The sequence below is a fragment of the Artemia franciscana genome, chromosome 5 (genome assembly GCF_032884065.1).
Source record: "Artemia franciscana chromosome 5, ASM3288406v1, whole genome shotgun sequence".
In the NCBI taxonomy this organism is placed as follows: domain Eukaryota; kingdom Metazoa; phylum Arthropoda; class Branchiopoda; order Anostraca; family Artemiidae; genus Artemia; species Artemia franciscana.
Window position 1 is genome coordinate 13,770,223 of NC_088867.1, and position 23,265 is coordinate 13,793,487.

At 34.4% G+C, this 23,265-nt stretch overlaps 1 protein-coding gene across 1 annotated transcript in view; it reads right to left on the reverse strand.

Annotated features, from left to right (window-relative positions):
• LOC136027001 (structural maintenance of chromosomes protein 5-like) overlaps nt 1-23,265 on the reverse strand; it is a 116,528-nt gene that overhangs the window by 15,946 nt on the left and 77,317 nt on the right. The window contains exons 13-17 of the mRNA XM_065703883.1: nt 21,576-21,839; nt 19,094-19,270; nt 13,241-13,417; nt 4,898-5,125; nt 563-790 (exon numbers count right to left, since the gene is read on the reverse strand). Coding sequence (XP_065559955.1) covers nt 563-790; nt 4,898-5,125; nt 13,241-13,417; nt 19,094-19,270; nt 21,576-21,839 — 1,074 coding nt within the window. The remainder of the gene's footprint in view (nt 1-562; nt 791-4,897; nt 5,126-13,240; nt 13,418-19,093; nt 19,271-21,575; nt 21,840-23,265) is intronic.

The window sequence follows — 23,265 nt, forward strand, 5'->3', positions numbered from 1 at the left end:
AGCAAAGTCCTTCTCACACGTAGGAATTCACCACAAGAATATGCTCAAGCAAAAAAAAAAGTGTTGGCGTTTTGAACAACATTCACTATTTACAGTTCCTCACTATGTACAGCCCCGAAATAATGGGCTGAAAATAGGCTGAAAACCACTTTGTGGGCTTGCCATACAGACACACCAACAGCGACACAAACGCATGTTTACGCCAATACACACACAGCACAGACAACAAACACAAATATATATACACATACACTCATAGACACGTATATATATATATATATATATATATATATATATATATATATATATATATATATATATAAACAAACCGACACAAACACACAAACAGGCACAGCTCAACCCACAAACGCCCACAAAATCAGTCAAGGCACACAAAATAGCACAAAAAAGGAAAACGTTAGCAGAAGATGAGTTTAACATTTTTTTTCTTGTCAGATCGGTGGCAATACCAGCTATCAGCCACACTCTAGATGTCAAAATACTTTGGCTACTGTAGTTTAAAAAATAAAAAAATAAATGTGTAAAACATAGAATTACTTACTTCGCCGTCGCCTTTGTCAAAAATGACTTCTCCAGCACAGCCCAGTGTTGCCAAGAGTTTTCCAAAATTTTGACTAAGTTTTGTGATGAGGCTTTCAACTCGTAGAATATACCTATCTCTTGTCCTCTTGATTTTAACTTCTAATTCCTGTAACCCAGCTGTCTTATCTAATATGTCTTTTTCAAGCTGTTTCAGTTGCTCTTGCTTACTATCGTAATCTTTCACTGCCTACAAACAAAGAAATAAACAATGTACCTTATTGACTAAAACAACTAAAGTGGGAGGAGAGGGCTTCAATGCTATTTTTGTGCCATTGTTAAAACAGTCAAAAATGGAGGGAACCCAAAAAAGGAGAAGAAAAAAATCACAAAAACATAGTAGTACATCCTATTCTCTTCTATAAACTGTTTTAAACCTTATAAAACCACTTAATCAAAGTTTTTTTTTGTCTTTATTTTTATTTTCAGACGCCATCACCTTTATCAATGAATCTTGTGTTTTGTTTTCCTAGTGGTACGTAGAGCAAACATGTGATGAAACAAAAGAGTTTTTCAGTGTTAGTGAACATCTTCCAAAAAAAACTTTCCATGAAGGATATGAGGCAGCGTAAAAGTGTTGTAAAAACTGGCGCGGTGAAAACGACTAAAACAGTTTCTAAGAAATACCTGAAGCGTTGCAGGAGGATATTAGGTGAGGAATGTGAGCGATAAAAAGACTGCAGGTAAGGTGAATAGAAATGCCGATAAGGAGGGATCGACATAGCAATTAAAAAGAACAAATTCAGATTTAATGAACTGACTTTGAGGCTGACATTACAGCATTTTTCAGAAATGATGAAACGCTTTTCTGAATAACGCTCAATACTACTCTGACTGGAATTGATAATATCATCTATACATGAAACAACAGATCATCTGGAGTCATTAAAAAAAAAAAATAACAAAAATGGGCAAATTATTTTGGAAGTATTAAATAACCATCGGAGAAATTGTAAAATTTCGAAAATTTAGGGGGATATTAACAAGACATTTCCATCACAACGAGAAATATTATATAGTGCTGCCTGTAAATAGATGATAGTGCTGCCTATAAATATACAGATTTAGTAAATCCCTGATTGAGTACAGCACGTATAGTGGAGGATGTTAAAGCTGTTTTTCTCCACCGAAAATTTTGACGGCTGACTCATGACCAAATAGAGAATAGTGATTTCAGAGCAGTAGGATCAATGTACAGACTGACCAATTGAGAGGTACATACGTGAGCATTCAGAATCGAGTTTCAGATATTCCCTACTTGAAACATATCAAAATTACCTCTACCGTAGAAAAAAGTTTTTTTTGTTTTTGTTTTTTTTTTGTAAAAAACGATATTTCCAAGCGTCCAAAATTACTATTGCTACGCTCAATAGTTAATAATAAAAATTAGTTGTATATAATTGTATGATAAAATAAAAAGATAAATTAACAAACATAACTAATAAAACATGTCTCCTAGACACAAGTACGTAGTCGGAAATTTTTTTAGATAAAGGTGGCTTTTACAAATTAAGACTTTATATAAATAAAGGGATAGAAAAGGAACCGAAACCCCTTTCCCTGCAGCCACCACATTTCAAGGAAGTGGTTGCAAAACTAGGGAGGGGTTAATTCGATTCGGAATTGAAAGTTCTAGTTCCCTTTTTAAGAGCTGAAAGTGACCAGAGGGCAATCACACCCTTTCCGACGGTATTTTCTGCGTTCGTTATGTTTGTTTTAGGTTCTAATGCTGCTCCTTACTTCCAACTGAAAAATTTTGTTTTATTTTTTCCCTCATGATAAATTGCTCAATGGGAAGATGTATTTTAAAAATAAACACGTAACCCCCTCCCCCGAACCCCCTTTAACGTAAAAAAAGTCCCCCTGAAAACGTCTGTACACATCCCAATAATCATTACTATATATAAACAATGGTCAAAGTTTGTAACTTGCAGCCCCTTCCCCGGGGACTGTGGGGGATTAAGTCGTCCCGAAAGACATGATTATTAGGCTTTGTGACTATGCTGAATAAAATGGCTATCTCAAAGTTTTGATCGAATGACTTCGGGGAAAAAATGAGCGTGGGAGGGGGCCTAGATGCCCTCCATTTTTTGGTCATTTAAAAAGGGCACTAGAACTTCTAATTACCGTTAGAATGAGCTCCTTTCGCGACATTCTATGAACACTGGGTCGATGCGATCACCCCTGAAAAAAAAATAATAAACACGCATCCGTGATCTGCTTTGGGGAAAAAAAATACAAAATTCCACATTTTTGTAGATAGGAGTTTGAAATTTCTACAGTAGGGTTCTCTAATACACTGAATCTGATGGTGCGATTTTCGTTAAGATACTTTGACTTTTAGGGGGCGTTTACCCCTATTTTCTAAAATAAGCAAATTTTCTCAGGCTCGTAACTTTTGAACTTAACTCGTAAAACTAATCAGCGTAAAAATACAATTCTTTTTATGTAACTATTGGTATCAAAATTCCATTCTTTAGAGTTTCGATTACTATTGAGCCGGGTCGCTCCTTACTACAGTTCGTTACCACGAAACGTTTGATTGAGGCCATGTTTAGCTGTCCAATCAGCTAGAAGGTCTCTTTTTGGGAAGAAGTGAGGGGCTAAAACACTTACTTTTGTCTCCAACCCACCCTTGCAATATAACCTCCGATGGAAATTAATGGGAATAATAATCTAGGCATAGTTAAGCAGCGATATAATTCAAAAGACACTATGTGTCGACAGGTAGGTGCAATGGTGTGCTTGTAACTGGTGTGCCAGTCTAACCTAGATCCCACTCAGCTCAACCCCCCTGAAATTCAACCCTCATTTAACTCAACTATCACGCAATCCTATCCTATTTGGCTCAACACCCATTCAACCCATTGCGGCAACCATGAAATTCAATTGTGTTCGGGCCCTGGATGTGAAAAACATAACTGATTTCAAATATATAAGACGGAATAACAAATTGTTAAGTTTTAGGGAGGGGGGTTACATTAAAGCAGTATATATACCTTACATATGTAATTAATAAATGAATAAAGACCACTTCATTCGAGTCAAAGTTTATCACCCACACAAACCGGCTGAATTACATTTCCTAAGTATACTGTTGATTTAAGGAGGGTTGAGCAGAATGGGGGTGATTTAAATGGGGGTCGAGGTAAATTGGATTGGGCTAAGCCGAGGTTAGGTTGCATGATGGTTGACTTAAATGAGCGTTGAATTGTATGAGAGATGGATTGAATGGGGGTTGACTAAAACGGGGATTGAGTTAAATGAGGTGGAGGTCGTGTTGAACGGGGATTGAGTTCGAAAAGCGTTCAGTTAAACTGGCTTAAGCTAAATAAGGGTTGAATTAAACGTGGATTTATTTCGAACAGAAGGTTTAGTTGAACTGAGGTGTATTTATTGGGGGTTGAGAAAACGGGCATTATAGTAGACAGAGATGACAAAACGGATTTGGAGTTGCACGGGGATGGATTTTAGCGGGTGGCTGAGTGTGATGGGGGTTTAATTGAACAAGGTTCAGTTAAAGGAGAGTTTAGTTACAAGAAATCCAGCTAAATGAGGGCTCATTTGCACATGAAGCAGATACAGTACACACCGAGAACGGGTTTGTATATGAAGTTGAAACCTTCAGGAAGTGTTGAAGGGGAGGGGAAACAGGTGGTCATGGAATTATTTCTTGGGAGTTGAGCCACGACGCCACGTCCAAAGACGCCACGTGTATACAGACTGCACTAAAAAATTGAGGAATATAAAATTGTTGTAGACACCCGGGATTTAGTATTATTAGGTGTTAAAAATCAGTAAACTTTCATTAGTTGTTTTATCAAGCTTGATTATTATTGTGATTATCTTTGTGTGTGTGTTTCAACAAATAAGAACCACACTGTCCAAAACACATATCGTTTTCAAGAAAAGATAAATTGTACTCAAGCCACTTGGAGGGTATTAGATGCGGGGGAGGAGAAGAACAACTTTTATCTGTGAAACTTAATTAGCATTGTGATAACATTTTACTGTTGACATTATCACAAGTGAAAAACACACTGATCTAATTATAGATATTTTCCTATAAGTGCAAATGACAAATGGCATTTAGAAGGTTTAGCCAAACAGATGTTCAATCTACGGTGCTACCACAGAATTTCGCATAATGTCTCACCACTGGAATGAAATTCTGGGCCCAGCAGTGAGTTACTGCTGCTGAGGCTGAACTGTGGGTCCCGCATTATGAAGTAGAGTATAAATATATATATTTTAAAATTACAACGCTTTTTCTAGGATAGTTTTAGATTCTACCTACATTTAAGCTTCCCTTATTTCCAGCCATGCAGACAAGCCTAGCTTTCTCGTTGTCCAGTCTTCTATCAAGTTCCTCCAGTGAATCTGGTAATAGAGCAAACTTGGAGCTAATAGTACGACTTATGTTGCCATCGCGTTGTAAAACCTGTTTTTGCAAAAGTATTTGATACTTCAATGTTGCTACAGACTTCACAGAAGAAAACTCCCTATCAATATGACTGATTTCATCCTAAAAAGGAAAATAACATTTATACTAAATCATAACAATAAGTTGTAGGTTGGATTCCTAACTGAGTTTAGATCTGTAAATCATTAGGAGATGTCGAATCTTCCAAAATGCTCCTTTGATGGTCAAAGGAAGCTATTTGGAAATTTTTTTTTCATTGATGCTTTAAGGTTTGCGTAACTATTCTGTCTAGAATTGTTAGAAGGATATTTTGTCAAGACTGAACCTACAAATTATACAGTAGAACCCTGTTTCCACAAAATCAGTTGATACATTATTGTTGTTATTCACTCCATTCAATTAAATGTCTTTCAACTTTATTGGATCATTATAAAATATAAAGGAAATATATATTGAATTTATTTGCGACAAGCTCAGTTGCGCTAGTGAACTAGCCTGCCTCAATCATCACAATCATCAGTAATTGCAAAGTATATATCATAAAATTCCTCACTCTATAGAAAATCACGAAAAAAAATTCTTTATTTTAAAAGCAAAAAATTAAAATAAAACCTTCATTTTATTTAAGGCTGGTCTTTCCTTTTTCAGAAACAGAACAAAAAATTTTCAGGCTAGTGATGATAGTAGGGAAAAGAGTCTAATGGGACAATTTGCGGCTTGATAAAGTGCCAGCGTCTATGATGGGATTTTGAAGGCATCTTAAAGATTGAGTGGTCATCATCTGTGGCCAATTCTAGCAGAGACACTGCCAATTTTCGGAATTTGTGCAGCTCTAATATATATGACTGTCGGAAATACAAGATATCATAATCTGAGCACGGGTAGTTGGATAGTTAAGGGTGGATAGACTTAAGTGATCCAGTAATTATTGTCCCTTTACTAATTAATAATGATTCCTGAATGTGCTGAAGGCTGTCTCTTCCTCTGCAACATTAAAGACATAAGTATCAAACAGTTCGTGGTAACGAACTGTAGTAAGGAGCGATCCGGCTTAATAGTAACCAAAACTCTAAAAAATTGAATTTTGATATCAATAGCTACATCAAAAGAATCGCATTTTAATGCTAATTTTAAATATATAAGTTTCATCAAGTTTAGTCTTAGCCATCAAAAGTTACGAGCCTGAGAAAATTTGCCTTATTTAGGAAAATAGGGGGAAACACCCCCTAAAAGTCGTAGGATCTTAACGAAAATGACACCATCAGATTCAGCGTATCAGAGAACCCTACTATAGAAGTTTCAAGCTCCTATCTACAAAAATGTGGAATTTTGCATTTTTTGCCAGAAGACAAATCACGGGTGCGTGTTTATTTGTTTGTTTTTTTTTTTTGTTTTTTTTTTTCCCAGGGGTCATCGTATCGACCAAGTGGTCCTAGAATGTCGCAAGAGGGCTCATTCTAACGGAAATGAAAAGTTCTAGTGCCCTTTTTAAGTGACCAAAAAAATTGGAGGGCATCTAGGCCCCCTCCCACGCTCATTTTTTTCCCAAAGTCAACGGATCAAAATTTTGAGATAGCCATTTTGTTCAGCATAGTCGAAAACCATACTAACTATGTCTTTGGAGACGACTTACTCCTCCACAGTACCCGTGAGAGGGGCTACAAGTTACAAATTTTGACCAGTGTTTACATATAGTAATGGTTATTGGGAAGTGTACAGACGTTTTCAGGGGGATTTTATTTTGTTTGGGGGTGGGGCTGAGGAGAGGGGGCTATGTTGGAGGATCTTTCCTTGGAGGAATCTGTCATGGGGGAAGAAAAATTCAATGAAAAGGGCGCAGGATTCTCTAGCATTACTATAAGAAGACAATGAAAAATAAACATGAAAACGTTTTTTCAAATGAAAGGAAGAAGTAGCATTGAAACTTAAAACGAACAGAGATTATTACGCACATGAGGGGTTCTAAAAATACTTTAGCATAAAGAGCGAGGTATTTAGGAGGAGATAAATACCTTGCTCTTTATGCTAAAGTATTTTTAGTCATTTCAACTATTTAATCTACGGCCTTTCTGATTCAGGGGTCATTCTTAAAGAATTGGGACAAAACTTACGATTTAGTTTAAAGAGCGAGGTATTAACGAGGGTACAAACCCCCTCGTATACATAATAAAAATATAAGGTTATGAAAGTTTGTTACGTAAGTTAATTCTTAAGTTACGTATATTTTTTACTAATAAAAATGTTCGTTAAAAATTAAAAGTTCTTGTTGCCTTTTTAAGTAATCGAAATATTGGAGGGCAACTAGGCCTCCTTCTCCACCCCTTATTTCTCAAAATCGTCTGATCAAAACTAAGAGAGAGCCATTTAGCCAAAAAAAAAAGAATTAATATACAAATTTCGTTTTAATAATTTATGTGCGGAGAGCCAAAACCAAACATGCATTAATTCAAAAACGTTCAGAAATTAAATAAAAAAAAACTTATTTTTTTAGCTGAAAGTAAGGAGCGACATTAAAACTTAAAACGAACAGAAATGTTCGGGTTGTGGGTTGTCCCACAACCCGAACATGCACAAATGCATGGGTTGTCCCCTCCGCAATCCCTCGCTCTTTACGCTAAAGTTTCACTCTTTGCCACAATTCTACTTTTTGAAACAATTAAAAGCTTTAGCGTAAAGAGCGGAGGGGACAACCCATTTCATATACGGAGTAATTTCTGTTCGTTTTAAGTTTTAATGTCGCTCCTTACTTTCAGCTAAAAAAATTAGATTTTTTTTATTTAATCTCAATTTTAAACAAAGTAATTTCAATATAGTTTACGTTCTGTTATCGAGTGACTTTCAAAAGGTAGCAATGCTGACCCTTGCAAGAAAAATACGTAAAGTAAAGAATTGAAGGAAAAGCACTATCGTTTAATATATTTTACATATTCTTGCTTATTAAGTTACAGCGTACCTGTATATTTTACCATAGTTTTCAATGTCTGATAAACCAAATAAGCCAGTTTAGAGGGAATAAGAAACTCTATAGAAGAAGTCAATTGATGCTTTAGGATGGTTGAAAGAGGGATTAAAAACTAGTGCACCACAGAGTTTTCATACATTTTTTTTGTATTCGAATTATTCTCTTCCACGTTCGATTCTGCAATTCTAAAGTCCTGTACTTGTAATTTCTCCTTTAAAACGTACTATTTTTTGTGTCGTTTTGTTGCGTTTGCTTTTCGTCATTGTGAAGGGTAAGTTTTATTTACAGTGGAAGCCAAGCTCTAGGTTTCAAACCTGGTTTCTGGTTCAGTCACTTGTAAAGTATCGAATTGCCTAAGCAAAAATGATTTAGTTCCTTTTTAGATGTTTTGACTTTATGTTTTCATATAACCATATATTTTAGCCTATAGATTTTCCAAATTTTAGAAACTAAGTTTAAAAAGATATCAGGCACCAAATAAAAGGAGACCGTTAGTACTTTGAGATGATTAAAAGAGGAATTGAACTAGTTTTGTACGATAGGGTTTATGCCGGGTTAAGTAGATTCTAAATAGATGCAAGTATCACTTTCACTTTAGTTTCTGGGGTATTTCATCATTTTATCATTTTTCTGGGAATATCTTGCCGGTTCCGTTTGGGCATATGTCAGTTTGGGCGTTGTTGTACGATAGGGTGTCACTTTCACTTTAGTTTCTGGGGTATTTTATCATTTTATTCTTTTTTCTGGGAATATCTTGTGGGTTCCGTTTGGGCATATATCAGTTTGGGTGGTGTTGTACGATAGGGTTTATGCCAGGTTAAGTAGATTCTAAATAGATGCAAGTGTCACTTTCACTTTAGTTTCTGGTGTATTTTATCATTTTATCATTTTTCTGGGAATATCTTGCCGGTTCCGTTTGGGCATATATGTCAGTATATATATATATATATATATATATATATATATATATATATATATATATATATATATATATATATATATATATATATATATATATATATCTATCTATATATATAAAAATAAGTTGTCTGTCTGTGGATCTGTGGATCAGGTGACGTCATGTTTCTGTGTCGGCTGACGTCATGAAATTAATTAGTTGTCGTCATTTTTGCTTTGACGGTGACGTCAGTCAAGTTATATAAGACATATGTTCACGTAGAAATCTATTAATGTTTAAGTTTACAATGACTGATGAAGATGCTCAAAGAGTCTATGCCAAAAAACTTGCTGCTGATAGTTCCTCGGCACGCTTTCTTTTCTGACTTTCTCTATCAGCAGCAAGTTTTTTGGCATAGACTCTTTGAGCATCTTCATCAGTCATTGTAAACTTAAACATTAATAGATTTCTACGTGAACATATGTCTTATATAACTTGAATGACGTCACCGTCAAAGCAAAAATGACGGCAACTAATTTCATGACTTAATTTCAGAACTTAATTTCTGTGTTGACTGACGTCATGAAATTAGTTGTCGTCATTTTTGTTATGACGATGCTTAGTATATTGTAAAACACATTAATTTGGTTAATAATATACCATTTAAAACACCAAAATGAACATGCTGGAGTAGTCACTCGGTGAGAGAGGGTGTCAGAACGGAGAATGAAGGTCCCAGGTTCAAATCCTGGTTAGGCTAAAAAAGGTAAAAATCTAAAAACTAAAAAAAAAAACTGAAAAAACTAAAAAAGGCAAAAACTACAAAAAAAACTCAAAACTAATAAAAAAAAATTAAGAATAAAAATAAAAAAAAAATAAAAAAGATAAAAACTAAAAAAAAAAGTAAAAAGAAAAAACGAAAAAAAACTAAAAAAGCTAAAAAAAAGGTAAAAACCAATAAAAAACTGAAAAGAAAAAAAGGAATAAAACTAAAAAAATTTTCATCTAAAAAACTAAAAAAAACTAAAAAAGGTAAAAACTAAAAGAACTAAAAAGAAAAAAAAAACTAAAAAAAGGAAAAAAACTGAAAAATAAAGGAGAAAAAGAAAACTAAAAAAATATAAATAAAAATAAAAAAACTAAAAAGATAAAAACTTCAAAAAAACTAAAAAGAAAAAAGAAAAAAACTAAAAAACCTAAAAAAAGGTCAAAACCAATAAAAAAAAACTAAAAGGAAAAAACGGGAAAAAATTAAAAATTTATTTCATCATATACCAATTCAAAAACGAATGTATACCGGGATGACGACCGGGACACAGGGAATATAAATGACACAACTACAACGGGGACGCCGGGGGGCACAGGGGGATATAAATGACGACCGGGACACAAGGAATATAAATGACGCCCGGGACACTCAAAGAGAAATCAGAGACTGGGACACCGGGACACAAATGACGACCGGGACACAGGGACATAACTACAAAGGGGACGCCGGGGTGCACAGGGGGATATATAAATGACGATGGCGACTCAGGGAATGGTCGATTAGCAATCATATATATATATATATATATATATATATATATATATATATATATATACATATATATATATATATAGATTAGGGGAGTGATTTAACCAGTGCAGTTCAATTTTAAGTTCAGTTGAGTAACCTAAGTTGAGTATATTTTGATGTATTTATGTTTCTAGTTTATTTATATAAAATAAAATATAGTAGTAGCCAAGCTCTCGCTTCCGTTCAGGCGTAAGATTGAGAACCAACCAAAGGTACTATATTACCAGCAAGATTATAGTACATAATACTAGGACCCCAGACTTAATACCCCAGACAGTTAAGTTTTGCCCAATTGAAATAAAAGTTTCAATTTTCTATAGTGAAAGCCTGATAAGCATCACAAATTACAGTTTACATATCAAAAATTACATGAAAACATGAACGGTTAAGTTATATAACGGCTAAAAATATTTTTCCTTCATTGGACCAAAACTCTATCAAAATCATGGGTCTGCTGCAGCCTAAAAGACCTAAAGACTATATACTGTTTATCTCCACCTTTCTCAAATAAACTGGGATTATGGTTATCATAATGAATATGAACAAACTCATCAAACTGAGTCGAAGGCTCCATGCCCAACCCATTGTCTCAACGTCACCCCACACCCAAAAAACTAATTAGTGAAGAGAGGACGATGATTTAGTTTCCCGATTCTTAACATATATATTGCCAACAGTCAGACATCACTACTCCTCACCATACCCTCCAACATTTATAAAATATCTTGAACTGATATCTAATCCTGGTCAGGCATTCCTTGTTTCCACAGCCATTTCACATTTTTGGTAAATTTGGGAATCACCTCTTTCTATCTGGGTGAAATGATTTCAAAAATCCTCAATCCCGGCAATAGCTTAATAGCCAATCGCATGTCGTATATATTAAGTCGTATAAGATGTTAAGTCAGTATGGGGTTAAACTTTGGTATCCCTTCCTTTGTCTCTTTGCACCCCATCCTTCTATGCCAATTTTGCTCCACCTAGGAATAGCTCCGTCTCCTTAACGCCACTTTCTAGCACCTATGAGAGATAGAAGCAACAGGTTCTGGACTGCAGCATGTCAGGTATGATACAACCTTTGCTGCCAAGCTTTGCTGTCATTACCTCTGATACCAGAGGGTCCTGGGGCCATATCACTGTAATTTCATTTACGTTGGAAGAGTATGAGATAGTGATAAAAGATGTCCTTGGTAGTTTAGCAGTTTTATATGGAACCGCAAATTACGAGCTCAACTAACAAAGATGGTTTATCCTGAAAGATTAAAAAAAAAAAACAACAAAAAACAAGCTTATTTCCGATTTGGCCAAAGTTTGGAAGTAATTTTATGATTATGTCCTTAGAAAAGACAAGTCTTTTGTTTTAAACTGTTTCTTATTGATTATATACTAGTTAAGGATAGGTTAGTGTTCAGAACATTGGCTAGTTTAGAGAATTACACACACGGATTAACTTGCTGTGACTTTGGTAACTGGTGACCCAATGTTGATATTGTTGTGTTATTTAGCCATATGTGAAGAAAAAGTAAAAAGGAGGCAATAAAAAGACACAACCACAACTACAATGTTTTAACCAAGTCTTTGCAACTAATCTGATGATTCAGGGTAGCACTATATTGCGCTTATAGTTTTTTTCTTGTCAGGATGATTTTCCATTGCTGTTTGGCTGCAACTGATAGAGAGTAAACCTAAATGGGCATAGACAGCTTCAGAAATTCCGTTCAGGTAGATGGTGTTTATTTATTTATTTATTTATTTTTTTTTACCAGTTTTTTTTTTTACCTGTTACTAGTTTCTCATAGTTGTTGCCCAATTTGTTCATATCTATTCGGTCAAAATCTTTAGTCAATTAATTGGTCGCAATCTTTGGACAAAATATTATGTTTATAATAAACATTGGGACTGTATAGTCAGCTCTTTATGTGCATGCATCATAGATGAACGTGTTATTGGCCTGTTGATGCAGTGGTAACACGGAACTCTAGCGCCAACGCAATAAAACTGAACTGCAATGTAATAGGATTGGACAGAAAACTGTTTTTGGTGTTACTTGAATTCAAAGTACCACGGCGCTTTTTCTTTTTAAGCATCGATTCTTTCGCCCATGGGCTCTTGCGCAGGTACATGGAAAAAACTTCATTATTTTCTGTTTATTAAAACCCTATAAGAGAACCCATTTGTGGCTCGTTCCCGAATGAAGTGGACGACAGGCAAGGATTAAATTGAAGATGGATCTTTTAGGGTGAATGTAAAGAGGGAGACTCTGAATAGATACGGATATAGGAGGAGCGGGCGTGGCTGTGTTGGCCTTAGGCGACTTGGTGCTCAATGAGTTGTTAGTATAGTAGTAGTAAAGATCCAAATACTGGATATTAGAAGGGAACTTCTATTTTTTCTGGCAGTCCTACATTTTTTTTCACAAAATCACGTGTGTGGGGACAATTAACAAAAGTTTCTTTTTTTGCGTGTTTGCTTGTGTCCTTCAGCATGGAACCAAAGTAGATTTTAGAGTGCATTTATTTAAAATGCCTTCCAAAAAAAAGAAGTAATTTTATTTTCGAACAAGATAAAATTACTGTTTGTTGGCAAAACAATATTTTCCATTAATATTTCTGTTTGGGGACATCTTTGCGACAGCGTAAGGCTAAGAGTCAATGAAGTCTATTAGCCCTAAAACTACAAACAAATTAGAAAATTTGAACTTCCTTGAATTGCAAGTAAAAAGCCTTCATTATAGCCACAATAAAAAAGTAGGGAAAACAAATACATAAAATAACTCACCTTCAAGGTCATAAGACAAGATGATTGGTCTTTAAATTGCCTCTCTGATTCCTGTAGCTCCTTTTTCAAATGTTCCTTCAAAGCAAGTTTCAGGATTAGTGATCGGAAATCACTTTGTCGACTCCCCATTCCTTTGCATATGGCTTCTTGGATCGAAAGAATTTGAGTAACCAGGCCCTGAAGTTAAAACAACATTCATATTTCAGTTACTTTTTCTTCAGATTTAGGAGAAAAGTGAAGACGTTAATCATCATCAGCACACACTACAGAAAAGTCCCAGACAACAATTTAGACTCTAACTTAGGAACGTAATTATTTTGATTAGGGAACAAAACTATCTTTTTATTTTTTAACTACTATTAATTGGACTCTTTTTTTTTTACTGGATGCTCAGGCCCTTGACCTTCCCCTCCTACTGTGAATCGTAACCACGCGCAAATACGGGCTTTAAACTAAAGCAGCACAACGAGCGGCAACAGGGTAGTGAATCTAAAATTAATTAAGTAGATTTATTCAGTACATAGTCAATACAGTCTAAAATAATAGTCAATATAAAAACTATGAGACATACTATAATAATTAAAATATTCAACGAATAAATAATTATAAAAAGCTAGGAATTATTAAAAACATTAATAAAACTTGGTAAAATCTTCATGAACAGCACAGGGACCTGGGGTAAACCGGGGTCAATTTTGGAGCTTTCACAGCAACTTCTCTGGGGATTTGGGATATAAGATGTACAAACGGAGGCGAGAGGAAGCACTTGTATAGCTTTTAAATTCCTATCTAGAGTTGTTTGGTTCAGGTTCAACTGTTTTATTATTCTTAGATATTGTTTAGATAGTGTATAGATATATTGTTTAAATATTGTTTAAATATTGTTTAGATATATGATTGTTTAGATATATATTAATACTAGAAGATAACCAAAAGGCCCTTTTCAACCAGAGCAACAAACATTACAAATAACTCTGTCTTATTTAATAAACACTAAATTAAAGATAAATTTGAACTAAACAGAATTTTAAATTTGCTTTAAGTAGAATATTTAGAAGCTTTAAGTAGAATAGGATAGAAGTAAATTTATCAACAAGATCCTTGTGAGCATCTCAGCAACGGGCTATCGCGACAAATTTAGATGTTTCAGTATGTAGATTCATGTAGATGAATCTACATGAGTCAATGTAGATTCTCTTTTTTTGCAGAGTGGTATGATTAAGTAAATCTTGGGAGAATAAATTTTGAGTAGGGTAAAATGGCAGTGATTTTTTATGTCATATTTAAATTTGAAAGGAATTGCTCCAACAGTAAATTGTTGAGAAACTCGAAGCATATCTAAGTAAATATATAACGATATTTTGAAGAGTTATTTGGAAGTGCAATAGGTGATGGAATAAAAAGTTTCAGGATTCTTATGAGGGGATTTTATCTTAATATGGCTCTTAAATGTAGAATCAGAGCAAAATAAATGCTTTGCAATGCAGAGTATGGCAAATAATACTTTCACCTTCATATCAAACCAACACACCATGAAACCATTAAACGTAGCTTTTGAATGTGTGTTTTGAAAGATAAGCCTTGATAAATTACAAGTTCAAGGTAGTACTTAATCGTATCCACCCAAGTTATTAATAATAGATATCTGAATAAGTAAATCGGGTAATCTGAGGGCAAACATTTGGCCTTGCCGTAAATTATGAAATTAGTTTTGATACATTGCAAGCAATAAAATTTGATGAACACTAATCAAGAATATTAGAAAATAGAGTATCCAGTTTTTCAACCGGCTGTTCATCATTTCTCTCAGACCGTGAAATTACCGTATCACCTGCAAAATATATGTTGAGACACAGATTGACAAGTCGCGGTGAAGATAATCAGAAAAAGTAGAGGACAAAGCTTTCAGCCCTATTCAGGAAACTACAGAGATTTGTTTTTTTTTTTTAATCTAAATACATTGTTGCTGGAATTCACGGAAAAAAGTACTCTCCAAGTTTCCAGCAACAATATATTTAGATTAAAAAAACATTATCGAAAAGCGTTCCTGGAAAAAACATTTTTCAAAGTTTCCAGCAACATTATATTTAGATAAAAAAACAAATATTTTAAAAAGTTTTCTGAAGCTATTAGCTTAGAGGAAGATCGACTTCTAATAAATATGAGGAGGTCGCTGATATCCTGAATACTTATTTTGCTAATATAAGAGAGAAGAATCATACTATAATCAAGCGAGCATTCAAATTTGCTTCGAAAAATATAAGTTGCCACATCTGTATCCTCCGTGAATATTACCTTCTACTAATTATTGAGACCGAGCCGTTCACTTAGATGCTTTAATGCTAATTGCTCACCCTACTTGACTTTCCTAGCTGGTCTGCGATATTTTATGGGTAAATGCTTAAATCAACAGAAAATTAAGCGATATAACACGAAAATAACGAAGAGAATAAATCGACAAAAGATTTATTTGAAGCTTCAAGGTCAATATTGAAATCTCACTAGTAGATAACATCTTTATTTTGAAAACGATGTTATTATAAAAATCACGAAGCTTAGAGAAGAGTAATTTGACTGGAGAAGAAAGCGGTCGGTATGCTACAGAAATTATAATATCTTTTTTACAAGACTAATTTCGATTATCATTACTTCAAAAAACATTTATTCATGATAGCCTCGTAGATTTCTAAGGCATCGAGAAAAGATACATTCTTTCACTAATAAACTAGACCACCTTAAAAAAGGAAAAAGGATACTAAACTCTATTGTCCAAACCGGTGGTTCTGATTTCCCTTTTATGGCCCTTCAGCCAGGAAGTGCGATGGGAAGTTGAGGGCCTGCCATCCTGTGCTTTCACAACCCTTCCTGCTTACCTTCCACAGATTTCTCCAGCTACCAATTTAGAGCTGGGTCGACAATGGTCGAGCTTACAGAGTCACAACACTGACCCCCCGTTCCAAACCAAATAACCAGCTGCACCAGGAATGGAACCCCCGCCCTTTAAACAAAGGATTTCAAGTCTAGCACTCTAACCACTTGGCCAGGATGGCTCAAAAACAAATGAGGAGTCAGGTCCGTAAGAAAAGTCTAACAGATTCTAGCAACATGAAATGAAAGTTTACGAGCAACATCGATAAAATCTTCCCGAGAACTGATCATTTTCTGATATGTCAGGATGTTTCTCAGTGGAGAGAAAAAACGCACATTTGTCGAGTTTTTTTGCGAACCAGAACAGTTTGGAGATCTTGGATGACTCAGTGTGCTACGAGTGGTGTTTTTTAAGTAAGATCCGTTTGAACATAAACACACGAGGAAAGATTATTTCAAAAAGAAAACGATGTTATTATAAAAATCACGAAGCTTAGAGAAGAGTGATTTGACTGGAGAAGAAAGCGGTCGGTATGCTACGGAAAAATATATATCTTTTTTACAAGACTAATTTCGATTACCATTACTTCAAAAAACATTTATTCATGATGGCCTCGTAGATTCCTAAGGCATCGAGAAAAGATACATTCTTTTACTAAATAAGCTAGACCACCTTAAAAAAAGAAAAAGGATACTAAACTCTATTGTCCAAACCCGCAGTGCTGATTTCCATTCCATGGACCTTCAGTCAGGAAGTGCGATGGGAGGTTGGGGGCCAGCTATCCTGTGCTTTCACAACCCATCCTGCTTACCTTCCACAGATTTCTCCAGCTACCTATTTAGAGCTGGGTCGACCCAGCTTACAGCTTGCAGAGTCACAATACAGACCCCCCGTTCCAAACCAAATAACCAGCCGCACCAGGAATCGAACCCCCGCTCTTTAAACAAAGGATTTCAAGTCTAGCACGCTAACCACTTGGCCAGGATGGCTCAAAACACATGAGGAATTGGGTCCGTAAGAAAAGTCTAACATAACCTAGCATCATGAAATAAAAGTTTATGAGCTGCATCGACAGAATCTTCCCGAGAACTGGTCATTTTCTGACATGACAGGATTTTTCCCAGTGGAGAGAAAGAACGCACATTTGTCGAGTTTTTTTGCGAACAAGAACAGTTTGGAGATCTATGATGATTCAGTGTGCTACGAGTGGTGTTTTTTAAGTAAGGCCCGTTTGAACATAAGCACACGACGAAAGATTATTTCAAAAAAGGAAATATATTTTCAGGAAGCACATACTTTACACTATTTTTTGACATAGCAGCCCAGTTTGTTCAAACACTTATAATGCCTCTCAACAGGTCGTAAAATACCCACTTCTTAAAAACTTGCCGCCTGCTCTGATACCCAAGACTTCACTGCAGTTTTTAAGTCGTCATCATCTTAACAGTTGCCAATGAGATATTGTTTGAGGTGAATAAACAAAAAGTATCCGCCTTTATAAGGGAGTGTGAGCATTTCCATTCATGTTCTGTTTCTTCAATTTGGGTTTGATAGGTGAAAACTATGGTTCGTCTCCAGTTACAATCTGAGTCAAGAAGCCGCCACCTTTTTCATGATAACGAGTCAAGAACTTCATCATACACTCATATCTTTGGTTTTAGTGATCCTCTGTTAAAAGTTTTAGGACCCAACGGAGTTTCGGAAAAGATTTTTTCAAAGTTACGTAAAATAACAGCAAAAAGACTATGCCCGATCAAATAGTTCAGGCATAAACTAAAGTCTATTCAGAATAAGAGTGGAAATTGAGGTCACAAGAGTGGAAACTGGTATTAGTTTTGTCTATAAACATCAACGCCATCTTGAGTTGAGCTACACTTGCCATTTTCTCAAGCTTTGTAATCGTTTTTCTGTCGGGAATAGCGATCAGACACTTATTGCTACACTAATTTTACCAACGACACAAATTAAATTAATTATTCTTAAAATGCCAAAGTGTCGCCAAACACTAGATGGCGCTAAGTGTTTTTTTCTGCTGACATTAGCGCCATTTCCTTCTCTTGTAAGCTACCCATATTCTTTGGTCTAATCTATCCATTGGCTGAGACATTTCAGCGGTCACTAAATGGCTCCAAAATACATCATGTCCTTTCACCAATATAGCAAAACAAACACTCATCGCTTCTTTATGGCTTTATTGTTCGAAGCCCTGACTGGAAAGTCACGTTCCTTCACATTGTAGGTAACCATGAATCTGATTTAAGACGCTATTATCTAGCAATAGTAACTTCCAAGATGCATAAGTGAAAATATATAAACAATTCCTCCTCGGCCATTTGTAGTATATTAGGCATCCATAGATGTTTCTGGCAATTTATTAACCGATGATCCCCTTTCCCGTTGGCCTTGCACCAGTTGGGATTGAACACTGAACCCCTTGCTACCAAGAATAGATCAACTCTTGCATTTAGCTAACACTGAACCCTGTATTTGCTTTTACCTTTTTCGACAATGACTATCAAAATAAACAATGACTGTGACAGTCTCGACCACGAGATAATAAGCACTCTCAGATCTTCAAGGAGAATCATAATAAAACTGACAGGTGTACCCAATATTCCGATATAGGAGGAACGGTGTAAAACATCTTATCTGGAGGGCTCGATGATCAACACTTATCGTATATCTAGCCTTTTAAATAATTAAAACAATTTCAATTTCTTGAAGGGAAGGTAGTGTGACAAGAATTTGAACCTAGACCCTCCAGTCTCTGCCACACATATGGCGCTGGAATTCCGTTTACACGAGGTAACTCAAATGTTTATATTTCCACAAATATCTAGTTTCCTTAAACACTCAGTAAAACAAAATGATTATTTTTCTCTCGTATAAATGGTTAAACCCTTTACACCCATCCTCCACGTAAAACCCGTTGGCCCTATCTTATAGTTATACCTTTGGTCAGCATGCAATTTTCAAATTATTACCTTGCACTTCATCTGCATTTCTTTCTTAACATCATCTAAATTTTTTATAGCACCTTCTTTTTCTTGGATCTTCTTCTGATTTTTCTGTATAGAAATTTCGAAATACTTATGCTCGTTTTGTTTCTTTGTTAAACTCACCAGTTTACTTCTCTGCTCCTCCAGCTTTATTACAGCTTCCTAAAATTTGATTTTCCTTTAATTTTAACCAACGTTTAATCCATTTTTATTTGACTTATATTGTATTTTGAATTTAAGGTGTATTCAATTTGTAAATTCATGTGAAGCATACTCTACATAAGGGGTCCAACAAAAAAAATAAAACGGCTAGGGCTATAGCTTTTTCTAACTTCACGATCCTGTATAATTTTTTTTAACGGAACTATTCTTCTGTATTGCTGTTACATATTACCCTTTTATAATTTTTGCCCTTATTAACCACAAACTAGCTTGTTCTATTGAAGCTGTTTTTGGCTGTTTTTTCTTAGTATTTGACAATCATATAAGGTTACACTTCATTCAAATGCATATTCGTTGGTGTATCAATAGAGGGGGCAGTTTATTCTTTTTTGGAATCTTTAATTGCCAAGTTTGTTTTTACAAAATTGTTCGTTTTTTACAATTGGGGCAAATTTCCAGTTTTAATTGCTCATAGATTAACCAACATAAATTTCAAACATTATTTACTAAGATAAACTATTTCCACTACACACTGTAAGTTTGACACTTTGACATAATTTCTTTTAATTAAATGCTCGAATATATATTTCAAAGACTTTTAGGCACCCACTTTTAGCCTCTATATTTAAACTTTGAAATTTTAGATACGCAATCCTAAAAAGTTTGAACCTTTTACAAGAAAACTAGTACATAACTATAAAACTATACCTATACATAGTATAACTATACAAAACTAATACAAAACTATACAAAAACTATACAAAACTATATCTATAAAAATATATAAAAAATATATAAAATATACAAAAATATATTATATATATAAAAAATATACAAAACTAGTACAACAATACCTTTCTTTTCTGTTTTGCAGCTAGATTATCTCTACACCAAACAGTAACTAAAGAGCTACCACTTGAGTTTAACTCTTTAACAAGAAGAAAAACAAGAAATGATGAATTTTCTGTCTGTTTCTACTGGCTGCAAATTTGTGCTTCATGGCAAGTTCAAAGTTACACAAAAACTTATGTTTGAAGTTCAACAGAGAACACGGAAAATAATTATAAAGAAAAAACGCATTAATAAAAATGCAGTTTTTGGAAAATAAGAAGTTAAACAGGGGAAAACCACATCTTCTATTGACAAATCAACATTGCATGATCATCCAGTACTAAGAAAAAACATTCCTGAATCAGCAAAATATACGAAGACCAAAGTTATGCAAGCTGGTTATTAAAAAGTACTGATATAATATAATCGTTTTGATATAATAGTCAAGATCGTCATGCCCACAATGAAAGGGCGTAAATTACGCCTTTTCCTAAATACACTAGAAAGCGTGGTGAACCTCTGCATAAGAAAAAAAAGAATTTGAAGATCACTATCTTTAATTTTACCTGCTTTTATATTTTCATTTCAAATTAAGTATAAGATGAGATGCAGTGTGGTCTAAGAAGTTAGTAATAAAACTTAAATCAAAACATTAGTTGAACACATATTTGCTTTTCATCCTTTGAATGGAACAAAACAGACATTCAGTTTTACTTTGCAGAGCTTCAAATTTTTATTAGTTTTTCTTTTTTTGAGTATGTGATTGAATTTTAGCATTTGAGAGCTAAACTTCACTTGTCATTGAGTGCTAAATAATTTATTTATGAGTCAATTTGAGGGAGTTGATTCAATAATTCTTTTGGGGAAATTCTTAAAGCTTAGTTGTTTTTAAGCTAGAGACCTGAGTCTTTTAGAAGTCAATCTGACGAAGCCCAGTTTTTTTACTTTTGTTGAATTCTTACTATCAAAGCACGTGATTGACATTTAGCTTTCTAGACTAAAAAAAGATAAAATAATGAGCAGCAGTACTGCTTTCACGCCTGTTTTTTTTTTTTGGGGGGGGGGGGGATCAGCGTACTGTAGCTCCAAAGAAAGACGAGATGCGAACTCGTAATTTTCCCTGGGTATGGAATCGTGAAACAGGCTTCAAAATTTCCAGTGAACTTTGTAATTTTACATAAAAATTCAGTAGTTTTAAATAAAAATGTTTTTCTCTCATATTGTAAATCATGCTAAAACAAAACTAGCTAGGAAAGTAAACCGAGACTTCGAAAAACACTTTTTTTGGAATTCACATTGAAAATGTCTTATTTCTTATTCTAACTAAAAAAAATCCTCCCATGAAATTTGAAAAAATATCCTCCCAAAATTTCTGGTATAATGTCTCTTAAACACACAAAAAAAAAAAAAAAAAAATCAGATTTCATGTTAACTGCCCTAAGTACTTTAAGAGACACTATCATTCAAAATTTACCCTTGTCTTCTTATTTTCAGCTTGAACCAAGGAATCAAATTCTGCAATTTTCCCTTGGTATCTGCTAACTTCAGTTTCCACTGCAATCAGTTTGTGTTGGTCTAAACCTGTGTCCAAAATTCGCGCTTCACTAACGTTCCAAGAAGATGTAATGAAGTCACCAGAAAATCTGGACTTCTTGACCATGTAGCCAACCGAACCAGCGTAAAAATGGGCAATTTTATCACCAAACCTTGATCTGAACTGTTCCAAGTAATTTGAAACCTGAAATAACAGTTATTAACTGCATTATTTATATAGGTATAAAATATATATATAATGCTTGTATAACAAACAAAACAACAATTTTTCTTTAATTGAGTAATAGACAATATACCTACTTCCGGTTTACCTAATATAAACAAACACAAGTACCCGTGATTCATATCAAGTACATTCAAGTACACATGATTCATCAACCGCATTATATATATTTATATCTAAAATATATGTAATAATGATAATGATAATGATATAAATGCTTGTGTAACAAACAAAAGATTTCCAAGTGAAGAATACACAGTTCAGTATATCTGCTTGCAGTTTACTTAAATCCAACCGAAACAAGTATCCGTGATCCATATTACGTGATTCCTTGAACACATTATTATATCTAAAATATATTTAGTGCTTGTGTAACCAATAAAAGGTTCTAGAAAAATCGGGTCCTTATTAATAAATTTCTTGTTCCTGATATTATAGTAAAATTAGAAGTACCACACAGAAAGCTTTCAAATACTGCTTGTATCCGTATTTCTCCACACCACCACCTTATCAGTTTTTTTCAGTCGTAAGTTATTTTTCCTTTTCTTTGTTTGTTTATTTTTTGTTTTTCCCTCTTTTGTTACTCCCTGTTTCTTAGTATAAAGAGTGAGCTAACAATTGAATAATAATAACAATAAAGACAGCTTGCGTCCATTTTTCTCTACCTTACTACGTTATTAGATTCTCCAATTTGTGAGTTTTTTTTCTTCTCTTTTCCCCTCCCTTTATGTTTTTTCTCTTTTGTTTTAGTGTCTTTTATTTTTTATGTGTTACTCTGTATCTAATTTCCATGTGATTTCTGTTTTGATTTGCATTGTATTTTTAGATCTTTTTCTTTGTTACTCCACGCATTATACCTTTGTATAATGTGGGTTAAAAATGAATAATAATAACAATAATATACCTACTTACAGTTTACCTAATACAAGCCAACACGAGCATTTGTGTTTCATGTTGCTAACTAATTATATTAGTGGTAAGTAAATTACATTCACAACTTAAATGGTTAGGAATTACAAGTATTATTTCGAAATCAAATTGCATTACTATATTGACTGATGGATTAAATTGGGAGTTTATAATATTTAAACTTTGACTCTACATGGTTAGGTAAAGGCTAAGTAGTTCCAGAGGTGAAAAATGTGTGCTAACTAATTGACTAAGAAATACCGAAAACACTTTGCCTACGAAGACAGGGGTTTGAATCCTGACGTCACCAGTTATTTGGTTTGAACGGAACTCGGTGGCGTGACTCTGTAAGCTCAGCCAGAGTCAACCCAGCTCTAAATGTGTACTCACAAAAATCTAGAAAAGGTATTCCCGTATCCCGTATACCGTATTCTTTACTTTTTAAATTTAGTCGTAACTTAGCATCTTAATCTGAAAA